The sequence below is a fragment of the Siphateles boraxobius genome, unplaced genomic scaffold (genome assembly GCF_051911475.1).
Source record: "Siphateles boraxobius isolate OS27281-9 unplaced genomic scaffold, OSU_SipBor_1 49, whole genome shotgun sequence".
NCBI lineage: Eukaryota > Metazoa > Chordata > Actinopteri > Cypriniformes > Leuciscidae > Siphateles > Siphateles boraxobius.
Genome location: NW_027509130.1, coordinates 4166428 through 4186855, shown reverse-complemented (window position 1 = coordinate 4186855; position 20428 = coordinate 4166428). Strand labels below are relative to the sequence as shown.

The 20428-nt window shown below is 36.2% G+C and overlaps 1 protein-coding gene and 1 long non-coding RNA gene across 3 annotated transcripts; one reads left to right on the top strand and one right to left on the bottom strand.

The window, feature by feature from the left end:
• The first annotated feature begins 169 nt into the window (after nucleotides 1-169).
• On the top strand, nucleotides 170-16689 carry jpt1b (Jupiter microtubule associated homolog 1b). 2 transcript variants are annotated; one of them, XM_077202167.1, is made up of 5 exons: nucleotides 170-385; nucleotides 2895-3034; nucleotides 8722-8822; nucleotides 10483-10513; nucleotides 16228-16689. In XM_077202167.1, exons 1-5 carry the CDS (start codon nucleotides 330-332, stop codon nucleotides 16338-16340), a joined length of 441 nt encoding a protein of 146 aa, XP_077058282.1. In that variant the 5' UTR covers nucleotides 170-329; the 3' UTR covers nucleotides 16341-16689. The 2 variants fall into 2 exon arrangements, with proteins under 2 accessions (XP_077058282.1, XP_077058283.1); XM_077202168.1 differs by lacking the exon at nucleotides 10483-10513 and having other exon boundaries at nucleotides 199-385.
• A 775-nt stretch (nucleotides 16690-17464) lies between these two features.
• LOC143710929 (uncharacterized) lies at nucleotides 17465-19214 on the bottom strand. Its single transcript, XR_013194697.1, has 2 exons — nucleotides 19073-19214; nucleotides 17465-17770 (listed from the first exon to the last, which is right to left on the bottom strand). It is a non-coding gene; the product is annotated as an uncharacterized LOC143710929 (long non-coding RNA).
• Nucleotides 19215-20428: the final 1214 nt, after the last annotated feature.

Below are 20428 nucleotides of genomic sequence, written 5' to 3'. Positions count from 1 at the left end.
TTTTTAAAATGTAAATATGTGCATACTACGTTTTTAGTAAATAGCCTATGGGTGATTATGCAGTAAACCACATCACATGAACCCAGGAAGGCTATTGTCTGATTGACGGCCGCTCCTCCAATCGAACGTCGGGGATTGCTGAGCTCTGTCCAATCAGATCCCGCGTCGCCCCGGTGGGCGGGGTTTCTTGGGCTGGTCTAAAGGGCCGCTCCGTTGCACTCGGATTTCAGCTGGTCCGGGCGGAGTCCATGCGGGATAAACGATTTACGCGAATTCAGTCCAGCTGAAGGGTTTCTACCGCGGTTTAGCGAGCACAATACCCGCTCAACATGACTACGACTACCACTTTCACTGGCATGGAGCCCGGTGCCAAAAACAGCTCCAGGTAAATGGATTTAAACGGGTTTGTTGCGTTCGCCAGGCAGACAAAAGAAGAGCTGGAGGTGATGATGATGATGATGATGATGATGTTGGGCTGATGGATGGATTTCTCATCCAATACGCGAATGCAAATGAAGCTATTCCACCTTAATATGTGGATTTTAATGGATTTAGATTGATTCACATTTCCATTTGATCTGAATTCACCAGACTGTCTGCCACCACCACCATCATCATCCTCTTCCTCCTGCCTATGAAGACCCATACCCACCCATATTCTGAAGTGAGATCCAGTCCAGGCACATTATACCCAGGTTTGACGTGTATTTGATCTGATGTCTAGTGTTTTGCTGCCCAGACTTCACCCATTATAAAGGAATTGGGTTGGCAGGCTGCCACTGCATCTCAAACTGGGAGATTTGCTTTAAAGTTTTGTTTGCATTGTGCATTGCTTTATGATTTCATGAATAGATGTTTTCTCTGCTGCTTATTTCTTTCTATCTGTTTAATCTCAGTCATCTGACTATTGAGTGTATCCTCGAGCTCTGGCCCAAAAATACATGCTCCATTGTCCTTAAAAGGTTTCTGATACAAGGCTTGGAACAGATGCATTGAATTTCTTCCAACCGGTGGAAGCTTTGCACGTCCAGGCCAAAGGACTGTGTGATCCAAACTAACTCATTTTTATTCTTTTTTAGGTGTGTTTGTGTGTCCAGAAATGATATCACTGTAACTTTCAAGCGAGCGAGGGAGGGATGGAGATGCATTCTGGCATTTGCATGTCAAAAAACGTTGCAGTGGCTTTTGTTGCACTGGAACGAGGTTGCTTTTAAATGAGGATTCTGGCATTGTCTAGTGTCTAGGCATCCTTGGTGCAACATGTTGCCACCCTGACTGCTCATTTCCCTGTAAAATCCAAGTGATTTTCCACATTTTTCCTCTCTAAATCCTGTGTGTCTGGGGTTTCCCTCAGCAGGACGGCCAGAAATGTAGGTCAAGCCGAGAGCAGGCGTGTTTATTGGTCACTCTGTCTGATTTAGTGATGTTTTCAGCATGCATCTTGGGCTTGAGGAAGGATTTTTAATGCCATGTGTGTGTCCTATGTCGGTTGGGTGGGGTCTCGAGCGACGCGGCCTTCTCCTTCTCCTGCTAAAGTCCCCTGATCTGATCCCAAAGCTTTAGTCTGGTTAAGGCATTAGCTGTTTAACCAGTGCGTCCAGACGGCATTAGATGGGTTTTCTAATCTCCGCACCGTCGATTCTTTTGACAAAGGGAGCAGAAAGTTGCGTGTGGACGAGGCGAGACCCTGACAGCTGCCGTCGGGTGTCAGCTGGTGTCCAGGAGGAGGTGTTCACAAGCATTGATTAGGGCTTCCCTTAGAAACATCAATCACAGGGCCACTGCTTTTCATCCGGGGTCCGCTGACATCCGCCCTCATGTCTTTTTAATGATTCAACATATGCGCTGAATGAAAACCATCCAACGATGGAATCTGCACTTGTGTGTGAGCAGATGAGCTGGACTAGTCAGCTGTGTGTGTGTGTGTGTGTGTGTGTGTCCAGTTTAGGGGTGGGCAGTATGATTGAAAAAATCCATTGTGTGTTGCTTTATGTCAGTGTAACCAGTTTACATCACAAAATATTCATTTATGCTCACTTGTGGTGCATATTTTTAATAACCATCTGGTAATTCTTGAGTAGCTCAAAGCGCAAGGTCATTCGTTCAATTATCAGGAAATGCATGAACCGTTCAAATGTACATCTTCTGTAAAAAGCATCTGCCAAATGCATATTTGCAAATATATTTTGCATAATCCAATGAACTAAATGCTCATGTGATTTTTGTTCATTGACTATGAAGCATGTTTTATTGAACTATCCTGCTTTAAATTATATTAGGCAACAGTTTTATATAAAAAAAAATTAGGGTCATTTTTAAAGACGTCTGGCAAGATTTTAGATTTGGTAACACATGAAAAAGCTTATATAATTGCTATGCATTTAAGGTTGATACAATTATTGTTAAATTATTTTTGAATGTAGTTGACTATTGAGGTTTTATTGTTATGATTTATTTTAATTTTCTAGGCTATTTCTCTGAGTTTGTTTTAAAAATATCCTTGTGCTTCTGATATTTTGTTAAATATAATGTAAATGTGATGTTAAACTAATGAGAACATATTTTCTGAAAACTATTTCTGTTTCTATTGAAAAAAAACGTTGAATTCAATATTAACGCACCAAGTTGCATTATTGCTTGTCAAACATAAGACTGACACACCCTGCTTTGAATTTTCACATGTTGCTTCATTGTTCTCGCATGTAAACAACAAAAAGTGGTAAATTCTACTGGTATCATGCTATTCAAATCTGTACTATTGATGTATTTTGCACAGTATATCCAGTGAATCTTCTGACAGTGTTTTTTATGCTCTATTGAGTGTCATTAGGCCGAGTGTGTATGTGACAGTGATTTGTTGACTTGCGTGTGTTCTTCTGACCGATGTGTCGTAGGGTGTTGCGTCCCCCTGGCGGAGCCTCTAATATCTCCTTCGGCACCGATGAAGAGAAGCCGGCGCGTAAAAACAAGATGGCCTCCAGTATCTTTGCTGAACCCGACGACCCTCACGCCCACCGGAGGAACAACCCGCCAGGTACCACACACGCACACACACACACACACACACACACACACACACACACACACACACACACACACACACACACACACACACACATCTGGTTCAGATTCTGCTTCTGGTCAGATCAGGGCTTGGTTAGATTTTAATGCTTGAGTTATTTGAAACCAGCATGGCATTAATGCCTGCCTTATATATTTTTAATTAATGTCTGTATATTTAATATTACATGAACGTCCAAAGACCATTCAACAGTTTGGAGTCTGTAAGACTTCTGTACTGTTTTAGAAACGTTCTCTCCTGCTCACCAATACTGCATTTTATTTGATCAAATACAGTAGAAACTAATATTGTGAAATATTACAATTTAAAAGGTTTTCTATTGTAATATATTTTAAAGTGTTATTTATTCCTGTGATCAAAGGAATAAGAAAGAAATGTTTTTTTGGTTTTGTTGTATTTTGCAGTTTGTGTGTTAATGTGGACTAGTCCGGTTGTATAAATGTGTCCCTGTTGTTTTATTTGTAGGTCAGTTCAGTTTGCCTCACACACACATCCAGGGGTGGACTGTTTTTCATGGCCCTCATGTCTTAACCGATTGGTGCCTCACATGACCACGAGTGTGTCAGCATACTGTTGGCATGATGTCATTTCCTGGACCAATATCCTGACTGTCCAGTGATTCAGGAAGTGACTCATGATGTAGAGCATGTTAGTGTGTGACATCATGATTAAGCATCCATTACAGGACGAGGATGATCTGCTTTACACAGAGAAGTGCATATTAGTAAATATACCTGCATTATAAAATGAAGATGGAAAATTTCGATTTCAATGGGAATGTTTCCCAATATCTGCTGTTGTTCTGCTTAAAGTAGCACATCATTAGTTTAGCAACATGTCAAACACTTGAGCGGTTTCCCCCATGTGCTTCACATGCTGCTCCAGATCCGTCACTTATGTGGGATGTTGCCTTAGAAGGGAGTTGCCTATGTAGACAGCGAGGCGGCTCTGTGCTGTTTGGATGTTCAGAGTTTGACAGCATCTTTATTTTCTGAAAAAGAAACGTGTATTTGCATGCAGGAGCGTTTTGAATGCAGTCGGCTGTCGTGCGATTAGCCCTGCACAAGCTCATATACGGATAAACGCTCGTATCGGGATAATCTGAGCTTTTGATTCAGCGCTAATGCTTCAGTCGGGCAGGTGCCGTTCCTATATCTGTTTATTCTCTCTGAAGGCCTTTGTTGGCTCTCTTCTGGAGTCCCACGGCAGCTTTTGCTGCGTCTGGTTATTTTACAGCTGTAACTCTGGGAACAAAACTGAAGTTTCTGTAGCAGGCAGCTAGATATTCATAAGCTGATCTTGGCGCCCCAAAAAACTCTCTTAATAGCGTTTGAAGGTTTGATGTGAACTTCATGTCTTAAAGGGCTAGAGAATGTGAATTCTGTTCTAAAACCATACGACTTTTGTTCATCTTAGAAACTAAAATTAAGATATTTTAATGAAATCTAATAGATTCAGTCTTTCCACTGAAAGTCTATTCACCAAAAACTCTGACAGTTCAGAACATACATTAATATACCACAAAAACACATTTTAATAGAATTTCCATTTTCAAAAGATATAAGGCAGTGTTTTTATTCAGAAAATATATTAATAGATATTTTTAAAAAGGTTTCTCCTGGAATAATTTTAGGATTTCTATCATTTTACTAAATTGAATTGTATAAAATGTATTTTTTTATGATTACTGTTATTGTTATACATTTAGTATGTTTTTTTATATTGATTTAAGACAAAATTGTTAAATTATTGTAAACAATTTGTTGAAGTGATATTGTAATCAGAATTATTTTTTTAATTTAAATGCTGTTTGCCATGAATATAGCCATTGCTGCTGATATGGCTTTAAATGCATAATCATAAAAACTAATGCATGAATCGAGGAGTTTAATTCAAGTCTTCTGAAGAGACTGAATGGCTTTATATGATGAACAGATTTAATTAATGCTTTTATTCTCAATAATATTGGTCATTGAACAAACAGAGTAGTCAAATATGCTAAACAGAAGCTCAAACACGTCTTTTTGAAGAGGAAAGTCTTTTATGTTTTGAACGACATGAGTGCGAGTAATTGGTGACAGAAATTTCATTTTTGGGTGAACAAATCCTTTATGGTCTTGAAACTTGACTTTGTTTCCCGGTTGAACCGTTGCATACTGATTTTAGTTGTGTAAAGCATCTGGTCAGATTAATTTTTTGGGAAACTCTTGGCATTTTTATGTGCACCATGTATCACGCGGTCCGTGTCGGATGTGTGGGTTTTCTCACAGTCTTGCTCTGATTGGATGAGCTTCTCTCCTGTCTGAGAGGAAGTGTGTTGTGTTGACCAGAGGTGCCGGACAGGATGTCGTTGTGATTGTCCATTGTGTTGTGTAAAGGGTTTCGATTTTTATTTGTTTTTTTGTTTCAGCTAATGGATTGTAATAGTCGGTTCCAGAAGTAAAAGTCACATTCCCATTTTGTCCATTAAGGCAAGACACTACAGGTGAATAGGGTTAAAATTTAAGTAATTGGTATCATCATAGTACCTTCCCAGTTTATTAATCACAGTACATTAAGTCATTTGTTTTGAATTACAAGATTTCTGAAATGGGATGTTTAAATATGCACTCATTTTCCTATTTGATTCCAGAAGATTCATCTGAACATGAGATGAAGCCAGATTCAAAGTTCTTGTTCGATTTTGTTGACATATTATAGTTAAAGGATTTTACTGAAGGGATTTTTGATATCTCTTTTTATCACTTCATACTGTAAATCAGAAAATACCGTCAACAACCAGAAAAACACATTTTCACCATGTTTTTAGGATTAAAATGTTATATAAATAAGTGTGAATGGTATATGAACAAACCCCTCAGTAAAAAACTTCAGAATATAGACTGGAATGAAACCCTAAAGTTTGGTGTGTGTAAGTGATACTGAAGTGGAGAGAAAAAAAACTTGAAGATGTGTATTGTAATTGGAATCTACAGACGCAAATAGATATAGTGCAATAAAATAAACACTTAAATGTGTTTTTCTGTCCACTAGTCTGAAAGTAGTGGTTATGGAAGCGAAAATTTACCAAAATCTCAAAACTGAACAATGGTTTTGCCTAAAGTGTATTGCGTCATTGTTATAATAATGTATAAAACTTTCCAGACAGACTGAGCATGAACTGTCACTCAGATCACAAATAATGCAAAATTGTCTGATTTTTCGTAAAACACCATTTTGTTTTAAATGTAAACTGTAAAAATGGATCCATCCAAATCTAATGTTTAATGGCAAATGTTAAAGATTAGGAGACAGTCTGTCGATTCATTAAATAATCAGTTATTCCCTTCTCCATTGACATCATTCAAAAATGGCCTCGTCTCCTTGCCAGCGCTGTGTAGCACTATTCTTTTGTCTTTTTTTTCTTCTTTTTTTTTTTTTGCTAACCTTGAAGGCTCTGTTAGTAGTTCTCCTGTTGAAAACTTCACTTCCCATAATCCTGCAGAATGGCTGTTACCATGGAAACAGGAATCACTGCAAAATGGCTCAGCAGTGACCGGACACTCCCATGAAACACTGTGAATGATGTAATCGAGTCCGTTTCCCTACAGCCTCAAACTACTTGTGCATTTATTATTTTTTTGAATATTTTGAAAAGCTTATGAGATATATTTGTATGCTTGTAACTAAATCAGCAGTTTTATTTTGTACTGTTGTTTATTTGGTTACATTATTCACAGTGTTTCATGGGTTGAGTAGTTGACTGACTAGTTTTCTTACAATTTTCTTTCTTTTATATTTAATTTATTTTTCGTTTTTCACCTCTCTTTTTTACTTTAATCAAAATGTGTGAGATTGTGATTTATTTCAGAGCTGGTTTGGTTGCTGTCTCAGAAACTTTTACTTTCTCCAAAGACAAACACTTCCAGAGCGCGTGTGTGTGTGTTGAGCTCGTTTAAAGTTCATAATCACTCCATTGACACACAATAGGATGCTGCAGTCGTTAGACGCTAATAGACAGTCAAACAAAAAGCTCTTTGTTTGCATTTCAGCACATAAGAAGAAAATTGTGATTCTCCTAGATGTGTTTAGGACTTAGGAGACACTCCTAAACTTTAGGGCGCACTTTGGGGCGGTCATGGCCTAATGGATGGGGAGTTGGACTGGTGACCCAAAGGTTGCTGGTTCAATTCCAGTACCGGCAGGAAATGACTGAGGTGCCCTTGAGCAAGGCACCTAACTCCCAATCGCTCCCCGGGCGCCTCACAGGCTGCCCGCTGCTCCGGGTGTGTGTATCAACATTTGCAGAGTGTTTTCACTACTTCACTAGTTAGTGTGTGTGCACTAACTTGGATGGGTTAAATGCAGAGGTCAAATTCCAAGTATGGGTAACCATTCTTGGCCATCATGTGTCACTCTTACTTTTTTCACATAAAACAGTCATGAAAGCCTCGAGGTGTGTGTATATATTAATATTACAGATTTTGTTCATTATTTATCAATTTTTTGTATAGATTTAGAAGTTTAGTAATTTGTGTTTTGTTATTTTTACTAATTATTTTGGGGCTTTATTTTAAATGTCAATCTAGGTTAAGTTCAGTTTTTAGTTTATTTCAGTACATGTTTATTTTTTTGAAAGTAATGAAAATGTGTTTTCTTTAAAGGGATAGTTCACCCAAAAATGACAATTCTGTCAGTATTTACTCACCCTCATGTTGTTCCAACCCCGTAAGACCTTCGTTCATCTTCAGAACACGAATTAAGATATTTTTGATGAAATCTGAGAGCCGGATCACTCCTCCATAGGCTTCTTCAGGGATTGAAACTTGCCAGCCCCGAAAAGTTATTAAAGACATCGTTAAAATAGTCCAAGTGACTACAGTGGCTCAATCTTAAGTTTATCAAGTGACGAGAACACTTTTTGTGCGCAAAAAAACACAAAAATAACAACTTTATTTCAACTATTCATTTCCTTCTCTGTGGGCCTCGAGTCAGTCAACGTAGTGAAATAGTGAGTAAATACTGACAGAATTTTCATTTTTGTGTCAACTATCCCTTTAATGGTTTTAGTTGACGATAATAACCCTGATATCATCTCTGGTAATAAATCTGTCTGTAGTAATAGCAGCTCATTCAGGACACTGGATGATATTTTTTTTTCCACACCATCAAAACAAACCAGATGCAAATGTGTCGTTTATTTCAGTAGCTGATTCAAGAAAACATGGCATCATGTCATTGTGATGCTATTTAAAATGTTTTATTTTATGACCCTGAGATTACGATCAACATCAAGCAGTGAACCAATAGCCTACCAGAATTGTCTAAATCAAGTTCATGATAATTTACCATGAATTGCATTTATTTATTTGTTTATTTGAATGAAAAAAAAACACATAGATTAATGCATAAGAAACAATCCGATGCCTGTATCACAGTGTTTATAGCCATGGCTAATTCGCAACACCTGTCCCTAGCATTGGGCAAGCGATATGGAAAACGTTAAATCTGAGATGATTGAAAGTGTAGAAACGCTGCACCTGATATTGTTGTAGTATGAGATGTTGGGCTGTAGAGTTTGTTTGGATGCACAGCCAAAGGTCCTGTCATGTTATGGATGATCTGATAACGTGTATGTGTGTGTGTGTGTGTGTTCACAGGTGGAGAAGCGACGGGCGTTCTGTGTGGTGAACCCTCGGCTCCTCTGAGACGGTGCCAGCCCGCCATCGTTTATGATAACGGCACTCCCGCCAACAGTCTGGTGAGTTCCAACGCTAGATTTATGAGTGGGATCTGGATGTGGGTCATCTGAACCTGTTTGAGGTGTGTGTGTTTAGTCATGAAGCAGGTGCACAACAACCTACAGCACGTGAACGTGAAGGAAAGGGTGTGACACGAGTTCATGTTGACTAATGAGCTCCACTTTACATTCATTCTTCGTGTGTGTTCCTGCTCTTACTGTGAACAATTTATTCTGGAGGGAAAAACAGTTACGATGCAAAAAAAACGTATTATAATAATTCTACAAATAAGAATTTTGATTTATTTAAAGAATTTATTTAGATTTGTCTTTTAAATAAGTGTGTAATTAATCATGTACAGTAAGGCCAGACATGTTCACGACAGACAGAAAATGCATAAATATTCTGGAACCCTTTATCTAAAAAAATAATAAAAATAAATCTTTATTGTAAATGTATGTTTTTTGAAGATGGATTGTTTTCTGCAATCCTAACTCTTAAAAAAAAAAAAAAAAAAAAAATTTGTATTATACAGTCTGCAACCCTTTATCTAAATAAACGAATGAAAATGAATAAAATTAAACCTGTTATAAATGAAATGTTGCAAAAAGTATTTCTTAAAAATAATTTCATCAAAATAAAAAAATAAAGCAATCAAGTACTATAACGACCGGGGCATTTGTGACAGGCAGAAAATACATAAACTTTATTATAAATGTTTTATTAATTTCATTAAAATAAATGAATGAATTTATTTTCATTTATTTCTTTCGATGAAATTAGTTTTCTCCAATGTTTCGTAAAAATCATTTCGCTTGATTTAAAAAATAAATGAATAAATTATAAAAAATATATGTATACACACACACACAGTTGAGACTTAAGACAAACAGGAAATTATTCATTCGTTCCTTCATTTAAAAGTAATTTTATCTTCCTTTTATTTTAAAAGGTTTATCAAAAGACCATTTTTATTTTTGTGCAATCGACTGTGACTTAGTTCAGAGGGGATTAAATTATTATCATAACTGTATTTGGTATCACAGTAGTGCTGTAAACTGACTGTATGTGTGTCTAAAATAACACTGTTAGCTGGGTGGGGTACAAACTAACAGCCGCAGGGTACACACACACACACACACACACAGACACACACACACACACACTATCTGCTGGACTCCACAGCTGTTCTCTGGGTCAGTAAAACCGCAGCTCTTTATGTGGATGAACTTCATTCATTTGTCCTTCACAGGAGGAATTTCTTACTCGTTTTATCCTGTGGTGTTTTTTATTAACGAACTGTTGTTTCTATTTTCTGTCTTGAGTGTCTCTGCTCTTATAGTACATCATTAATGCGCACTTTTATTAACATTAACTTTCATCAAAACTCATTGCAAATTAATCTGCCTCTGAAATGTTTTTGTTGATGTAATAAATGCAGACAGAAATAAAAGATTTATATTTCCTGATCTATAAAATCAAGTATTTCCCTTTATTTCCCCACTGAATATTCAGTGTCACTCAGAGATATGTCAGATTAATAACTTTTATAAATGGCGTTTCATGTTGTCAGGACAGTTGAACCGAAGGAGAGACTGTATTTAATACTGAAGATTGGCAAATACTGTCCAGGTTTGTTTTATAAAGGCATCTGATCTCAAATCTGCTCTTGTTTTGCAGGATCAAAATGAATACGAGCAAGACAACAACGGTGAGAATCATTTATAAATCTCAGTGTTTTATTGTGATCTTTCTCTCTCTGCGCATGCATCTATCCAGTGAAGTGACTCGCATTTGTTGAGGAATGCTGCTAATAAACGGTTGCTGAGGTTCTGCATTAGTTCTGGAATGTTCCTCTCCTCCGTTAACGACACGCGCGCACACACACACACACACACACACGTTCCATGACTCCACGTCTGCTGGTCTGGGCTTCTCATTAAGGACAGCTGCAGTAACACTGATTCTGGATCTCAGATGACGCTCGGTCTGAATGAGGAATTACAGTAGAAACCCAAACGTCTAGAGTTCAGGACTGAACGGGACGGCCACTGACGACAGACGGCCACCATTCAACCCGAAAACAGTCATATAACCATTCAAATAACTCCTAACCTGTTCAGTTAAGCTAAAAAAACTGCATGGTTCCCGTTTAAAGAAGTGCGTAACCTTCAGATAATGTTGATTCTCAAACTCAGGCGGTCAAACTAAATATGAGATAAAATAAATACAGCTTAACTTTCATTTATTTTTATTTTTTTCTCTTTTAAATGTTCTACAAATAGTGTTAAATTGTATTTATTATTAAATGTATTAACTTTTTGAAATTAATATATTTTTTAGTTTATTCATTTTATATAATTTTTTTATTTTTAATCTTTTTTTACTACTGATGATGATGAAATAATAATAATAATAAAAATTAGTAGTATAAAAAATATAAAAAAAAAGATTAAAAATAAATATTATATAAAATAATAAACTAAACAAATATATTAAATTAAAAGTTAATACGTTTAAATGTTCTACAGAGAGTGTAAAATTCTATTTATTATTATTAAATGTATTAACTTTTTGAAATATATTTTTTTAAGTTTATTCATTTTATATAATTTTATTTTTACTATTTTTTTACTACTAATGATGATAATAATAAAAAATAAAATAAAAATAATTAGTAGTATTAAAAATGTAAAATAAAAGATTAAAAATAAATTATATGAAATAATGAACTAAACAAATATATTAAATTAAGTTAATACGTTTAAATGTTCTACAGAGTGTTAAATTGTATTTATTATTATTATTATTATTAAATGTATTAACTTTTTGAAATTAATATATATATTTTTTTTTTATTAATTTTTATATAATCTTTTTTTTTACTACTAATAATGATGATAATAATAAAAAATAAAATAAAATTTAGTAATATTAAAAGGTAAAATAAAAGATTAAAAATAAATTATATAAAATAATGAACTAAACAAATATATTAAGTTAAAAGTTAATACGTTTTAAATGTTCTACAGAGTGTTAAATTGTATTTATTATTATTATTATTATTATTATTAAATGTATTAACTTTTTGAAATTAATATATTTTTTTTTATTTTATTAATTTTATATAATCTTTTTTTACTACTAATAATGATAATAATAAAAAATAAAATAAAAATTAGTAATATTAAAAATGTAAAATAAAAGATTAAAAATAAATTATATAAAATAAACTAAACAAATATATTAAGTTAAAAGTTAATATGTTTTAAATGTTCTACAGAGAGTGTTAAATTGTATTTATTATTATTAAATTTATTAACTTTTTGAAATTTAAAGCAGCACTAAGTAAGATTTTTTTACCTTAAAATAATGTTTCCAAAATCGTTTCAGTGGTTCATAAAGTCGTGACATGGTGAAATGCACTTATGCCACAGCTTTGCGGTGCTTTATCTGATACATCCACGCTATGTAAGATTGCCAGATCGGGTCGCGTTTCTGTAGTTCTAATGAGACATAAGAAAACTATTAATTTGACTTGCTTTACGGCAAGCGTTACAATTGCTCGTTTGTGATGTCGCAATACATCATACTTTCATAAAATCATGCATCATACTCTACCTTGTCTGTGGCCATTGTCGATTCCAAAGCTGGATAAACAGCGAGCTTGCGCGCGCGACAGTAGGCTGCGCTAGGCTAAATTATTTACGGCAGCGGTAATGGACAATTCCGCTTCCAACCTGTAGGGCGACCGCAGAGGAAAAATCACTTTGTGCTGCTTTAATACATTTAATTTATTCATTTTTAATCTCTTTTTTTTACTACTAATAATGATGATAATAATAATAAAAAATAAAATAATAATAATTAGTAGTAGTAAAAATGTAAAATAAAAGATTAAAAATAAATATTATTTAAAATAATAACTAAATAAATATATTAAATTAAAAGTCAATACGTTTAATAATAAAATAAGTTATTACATTTATAAACTTTTAATATTACATTTTAAAAGTGTTTAAAACTAGGAAATAGATGAAAAATGCTAGCATTAATAGCAAGGTCGCAGATTTTATATAAATGACACTATCAGTCTGTAGTGACTAATGTTGGTTTATAGTTTACAAATTAATAATTTGTTGTTGTTTTTAAATGGAGTAGTAAAAAAAAGAAAAATAAGATTTTACCCAATGAATATCAATTCAGTAGGTATTTAATGCGTCTAAAACTAGCAACTTTTCATGCTGGGTTAATGGCCATATACTGTAGCTCTCGCTTTGAGCCTGTAATGTGTTTGTGTGTCGTGTGATTGTACGGGAATCAGTCTTCATGATGTCGGTGTTGATCTGGGTTCATATAAGAGTGTTTGTTTAGCATTCCTGCTCTAGTCTTCATGTTCAGCCATCAGTCAGTGCTGATCGTGTAAATATTATCCTGTTCTGGGGTCTTCACGTCTGCTGGGTTTGGCTTTTCACCAGTGAACACGTTTGCATACTATCTGACTCTAACTAATGTTTGAATTCTGATAAAACATTTGCTCAGAGCCATTTTCATTAGATAATGCTGTATAAAAGCAAACTTTAACCTGCTCCGCAAGATTCTCTTCAGTCTGACCTGAAAGAAAACTGACTTTAGAAACAACGTTTATGCGAATGTCCACTATATATTGCAGATGGAACTTGTTGCAATATGAATTGAGCTGACACGTTTCTGGACACAATATGTGGATTTATAAATGTGTTTGCAGTCATACAGTTGTGTAGAGTATATTTCAGGCCTTACCGGTGGATGCTTTCCCTCTGATGGAACGAATCATTCTGAGATGTTTCCGAGTCACACTTTACTGAACACTGATAAACTTCCTGGAAATGTTCGATCTGTCTGAATGATGAGCTGTTACGTTTCCATCTCCATGAAATGCAACCAGACTTTACTTGATAAACCATTTTAGTTCTGAGGTATCAAAAGACTAAATACATACTCAAAATTTTGTCATACATTTAAATTTTAGTGTTCCTTGATATATATATATATATATCTCATTCTGAGCCTCTGTCTGAAATGATCAGTTTTAAAGGCGCGGCTCCTTTAGCCAATCAGAGAACGTTTACTGACAAGTCTTTATGTCCTTGCATAGGAAACAGTGCTGACGCCCACTCGCTATTGAACGAGTAAGTGTTTTGAAAACATTATCCATTTGAAACTGTCATGTCTGGACAGAGAATTATGAAATCATTATGATAATTTTATTTCTGAGGTATCAAAAGACTAAACAAAAAAAAATTATTACTCAAAATCAACCATTAAAATGTATGACATTAATTATTTTATTTTTTTGTTCCTTGAGGTTCCTTTATAATGTTAATGGAGGTTTTTTTTTTTACGCGCTCACACACGCAAATATATATGTGGAAAAACTATTTTCAACCTTCATTCTGAGCCTCTGAAATGACCAGTTAAGGCGCGGCTCCTTTAAGGCTTGTCGGTAAACGTTCTGTTATGATTGGCTAACGTCATTGCATAGGAAACAGTACTAACGCCCACTCGCTATTGAACGAGTAATTGTTTTTAAAACAATATCCATTTAAAACTGTCATGTCTGGACAGAGCATTCTGAAGTCATTTACTTTGGATCTTACAGCAGCTGCATCACAAACCACGTCACTGCTTCATCTTTCAACAAAAGTTTCTTTACGTTCTCTCCATTACACTGTGCCTCGTTTACAAAACAAAATGCTCCGAACAAACATAGTCCTCCGACCTGATCCGGGACGCCATTAACATGAATCATCCACTTGTTTCCGATGTTGGGATCCTTCTTGAAGTCTCTACAGAGACACAAACAAGCTGTTTAAACTGGTTCTTTCACTCTTCCACTGGTCATGTTGTCGACAGACTCAAGTGTCAGAAACTGAATGCACATCTGTAAACTGTATCCAGTGTAGACAGCGTTGGTGGTTTATAATGGGTTTATTTGCTTTTGACGTGACGCTCGCATCCAGTCTAGGCAAATCTCCACCATGGAATTATAAGGTTCTCTCTGCATTATGAGCAGTTTTGAGATTGAGCTTCAAAGTTTTGGCATTTCATACTTTGTGGATAGACCCTTTTTGTTTTCTAAAAAAAAGTAAAAAGTCCTAAAATGTACACAACTTAAAAAAAAGAAAAGAAATAATAATTAATAGTACATAATAATAAATAATTATTCACAGAATAAGAATGTGAATGACTAAAGTTTGCAAAAATGTCAGATAGAACCTTATAATTCCAAGGTGACGAAATGTTTAGCGACTAAACTTCAGTGGGCGGGGCCTGTGGTGCGATTTGTATAACTATTGGTCTTGAGGCAGTCATATGCAAATGTATTTGCGCGTGTGATGTCACAGATCCCACAACATCAAAACGAGCAATTTTTGGAGCTTAGTACTATTAAAAAAATCCTGTAAGTTTAATAGCTTAAAACATCCTCATAAGCAGAACATTTATAGGACCAAGACATTGTATGTCAAAAGATATGATTTCTTGTCACAACTCTTTAACCCCTTCCCTGCCATTGACAGATTGTTCCGGCTCTCCGCATTTTCACTGTTATACGGGAGGGGGCGCTATAACACATCTTCTGAAAGAGTACTGAATTTCCTGATCAAAACACATGTGAAGAGGCAGAAATGAGCGATCTCATATGTAAGCAGATGTATATTTAAAATAATGCGATCATCAGCATTAAACGGCATGTCAAACATGCCTAATGTTACTGAATGAAATGTAGATCCAGGACGAGCTACATGACTCGATCTAATATGTCTGTATCAGATTCAAAACCGTAGACAGTCTTTGAAGAAAACAAAAAAATTTCTGCTTTTTGCTCAATGGTGTTTTGTTTTTTTGTTTTTTTACGAAACTTCAACACATTCAAGTGTTGATAAAAGACTGCATTTAGCTAGAATAAAACTGATTTATGTTTTAAAGCAGAGGTTCTGTTTTTTTTTTCTTTTGATGTATTGCATGTTCCGATATGTCACGAAACTTATCAATTTCTGCCGCTGGCTGGCAACGTTTTTCAGTTAACAAGAAATGGCTAAACCCATTGATATGCAAAGTTATTATACTGAATGGGACACTTGCTTTAAATGCAGGTTATGGGGGAACATGGTTTATGAATTATTGGCAGCATGAAACATTCTAATGTCATATGCATATTTTCTTTTGTGGAGTTTTATAAATCGTTTTTGATGACGGGGGAAGGTCACACAAACACGTCCATGTTGCATCTTCATACTTTACCAAGCGACGTGACTTTTCAGACAGATATAAAGTTTGAGTTTAAGCCTGCGTTGGTGAGTTGTGAAACCCCGTCACAAACAGCAGAGGGAGTAGTAGAGCTACACTCGTCCTAACCGTTGTCCATCTGTGTTTGTTCTTCAGACGAGGTGGTGGAGCAGAAAGAGGAGTCCACCCAGCCTTCTGCCCCGTCTGCTGCCAACCCGTCCGGCCGGAGGAACCCACCCGGGGGCAAATCCAGCCTGATCCTGGGCTGAAACGGCCTGAAACTGAACTATCTTCGCTCTTTCTGTCTGTTTTCTTAAAAAAAAAAAAAGGAATTCCCCTTCCTCTTCACTCTACTTGTGAGCCATGGAATTTTTTTGTCCTCCACCGTCTTTTCATTTTTTCTATTGCAAAAACAAAAAAAGAAAAGGATCGTTGACAGAAGCACTTTATGTAAGAGGTCCGTTTCAGCCGCTCCTGCAGGAATAATGGCATGAGAGATTCAGATCGACTTTTAATCTGCCCTGGTGTAAATCATTTAAGGAAAAAGGACAACAAAAAAAATAAAAAGATTTGTTGCGCAAAATTTCTAAGTACAAATAAAGATTGATATGAATTTCACTGTGTTTGTGTTTGCTTTGAGTGTTATTGTCAAAACAAAATGTCTACTTGCTTGTTTAGTAAAATGTCAATATCAGGTGAGATTTAATTAGGGGCCTTTTAATATATTACAATCAATTTAGCTTTGTAAATGTGCATTTTGCACGTTTTTGTTCTTTGCTACTTGGTATAGAAGGTACATGTGTACTGAAGTTTTGGTATGCATTTTAAACCAACGTAATTTAGCATTGTTTAATGTGGAAATGCATGACTGAGTCTTAAGTCTGAGCTAACCCTCAAATGACTCTTCTGCACATTAAAACCTGCCACAATGCATGCTGGAACACATTTCAGTTACTCTGTGCACACAGGGGGGCCCGTGCCCCTGTGACAACAAGCTTGGCCCCCCCTTGTGGCCCACCTAAAGCTGGAGTGTGAAATAAAGTTTTGTAAAAATGTTCTATCGTTGTTTTTTTACATCCATTATTAGACAGTGGCAACGCGAACACAAATGTAACCCACACATGTTCTTCTAGAGGGACTGCTTAAAGCGGAACACAACAGTATCATAGCACATGCATCTGCAGGTTTTTTTCTATTCAGAAGTTGGTGGTTTGCGCGAATATTATGGTTCAAGCAAAGAAGTATATATATAGAGGTGAGTAAAGTTGTTAATATGCTGTATTTGTATTAAGTGCAACGTTAGATCAGCTAATCTTAACCTGGCTGTTTGTTAGTTTGTGGCAGTTTGAAAAAGGATAAAATATATGATCAACAAACTCATGGTGCTGAGTGTTTTTACTTAAAGGGGTCATATAATGGTACATGCACTTTTACAAGTTGATTGTACTGAAATGTGTGTTGGCAGTGCCTGTACACAACTATCAAATAATGATAAAAATCCATCCAGTGATTTTGTTTTAATCTCCTTATATGTTTTCCCCTGCCTCAAATTGAGCCGTTCGATCTTGTGACGTCACACGCTCGCACGCCCCTCCCACGATTGTTGATTGACAGCAGCGTTTCAACACAGACCTGCCCTCGCTCATGAGCGATCATAGTCCGCGCGGACCGGTGTCGTGCCGAAAAGTACGCTGGAGCACTGTCTATGACATAGGCTACCTGTCAAGTATCCCGTTTTGGCCGGGAAAGTCCCGTATTTAACCCTTCTTTCCCGCCGTCCTCCCGTATTGGTATTTTCCCGTAAATCTCCCGTATTTTAACCTGCGCTATTAAAAAATAATAATGGCCCGGGCGGATTAAAAAAAACAAAAATACATTCCCAATCTGAGCTCTGTCACTAGCCGGGGGGGGGGGACCCAGAGACGGATGATGGACGCTACGACAGAGACGGAAGGAACTCTTGCCACAAAACCAAACCCCTCATGTAAATACCGCGATCAATGGGACAGCGAATTTACTTTTCTGAAGAGGAGCAGGGTAGGGGAAGGTCACGCGTATTGTAACTGCGACTTTAGCATCTTAAAACCTGTTAACCGTTGCCAGTGCGCCGACGTACTGAAGCGTTTTTTTGTCTGTTTAAATAGTTCAAAGTTACTATCAGATTTAATGTTATTACCTTGACAAACTATACATCATTAAAAAGATATAACACTCAAGTTTCAGTATTTGACCACTATTATATTCTCAGAAACTTTTAAAATGTTTCATACAAAATAAATTTCTAATAACTTTACAAAACTTTGTAGCTATTAATAACTATTTTTTCATTATGACAATAATTAATTCTACATTTACAATAAACTGCCAGGTGTCAGCTTTCAAATGAGATCATACTTGTGATTTTAGTGCAAAGTGTTTATGAACTGTAGGCTATCGGTTTCAGTTTGGGTATGCCATTTCTGAGGATTTTTTCAAAAGTGGGGTTGCAGCCTCAGGTTAAAGAATGCAAAGTCTGCAACAAATTTGAACAATAACTCACTAAAAGAGTAAAGAAAACTTATGTGTACAGAAAAACTGTAAAAGAAAAGCAATATTAAATGAAAAGAATGTGTGGAATGAAAATAAAATGTAAATGTAGAGACAAGCAATGTTAAATGAACACAAAATATGCAAATAAGCCTTTAAAATAAATGCTCTTCATATATACCCTTTTGTTTTTTCATTTAAGCTATAACACTTGTCTTAAAATGTAAGGGATAACGTTACTGGAGCTTGGTTGGGGTGGTGGGACTGCTCGCGGTGGGCGCCGGAAAATTTCCCTTATTTTCAAATCCAAAACTTGACAGGTATGGTCTATGAGCAGAATGGAGTCTAAGCGAAGTGGTGTTCTGTTCTTGGGTACAATAATAAACACAGCAGTCATTTTAATGTTCCTAAATCCGAACCGCTGAAGACGCAGTGGCTGAGTTTGTTTTCGAAGGGAATATTCCCCACGATCAACGTAAATGGTTTTATGTTTGCGCGAATCATTTCACACACCAGACGGCTTTATAAACGAGGAGGGTCAGTATAAAGCTGGTTTTGCTAAGAAGCTGCTCCTGAAAAAAGGATCGGTACCAACCAACTATTCGTGTTCCTGCTGCACCTCCCGAAGAACTGAAGTGAGCGTAACGTTTTATTAACCTTTATATTAATATTTATATTAATCTTTGCAAATCGCTAGCTTCACGATGTGTGCGGCTAAGGTTTACACTCAGGGTACATTACGGCATATTTTCTATGTACGACGTTCTCAATATAATTCATAATCCCACGTTCAGTGGCGGTTCTAGACCATTTCAACTGGGGGGGCCAAGCTGGGGCCAGTTGTACTGTTAGAGGGGCCAGTTACATTTAGACCTTATTGTTGTCATATCATTTTCTGCACTGCACTGCAGGCATTAACAGGCAAAATACCATGTTTATAATCATTCAACAATGTATTTGCATTTCCATTATATTTTTACATTTGCATTACATATTCAGTATTAGTCACAGTAACTGTAATTGACATGATGTCCTTCTTTCTCTTTATTTTGGTGAGAACTATAGAGCAAAAGCAATGGGGACCAAGAAGCTTATTAATTCATTTACTGAAAATAACTGACTTGCTAGTAGGGATGCTAACCGATGACCGTTTGACCGATGGTTGACCGTCTCAACGTTAACCGATCAAAGATGTCGGTAGTCGGTTAAAAAAAAAAAGTGATCTCTAAATTAGGCTATTATAGACAGTGGACTAAACGCTACTACAGTTAGCCATCTTATTCGAAGATATTTTTGTGTGAAGTGAACAAATCCCTCACTCAATTTTTCATAACTCGCCTGTTTGTACTTAATAAACCAATAAAAACATTTGGCGCGAGGGCACAGCGTTTGGGTTCGCGCGCTCACAAGGTTTGCGAAAAGTAAAGCCTACAGGCTAAAACACTGGAGGTTAGGGCCAGGGCAGACGACAGGATGAAGCGTGCAAAGAAACGTAGTGTGTGGGACCATTTCACCAAAAAGAATGACACAGTAAGTTGCAACTTGTGTGATACAGTGCTTAAATACAGTAGTAATACTGTAGAAATACATTACATCTACATTTCAGTGGTAACAGATAAGGTGATGATGATCATCATCTTTCTTTATTATTGTTAGCACTAACGTTACCTCAAACTAATCGGAGTCTCTTCGGAGAGCGTCATTTTCTTAAATGAGACGCTGCAATGTTTCAAATGAGCTTCTAACGCTAGACCAACAACTTTATTTTCAACGCGATCACCTTGTACCCAAACCATTTCGAAACTAAGGAGCCATTTGTCCTCCGATTACA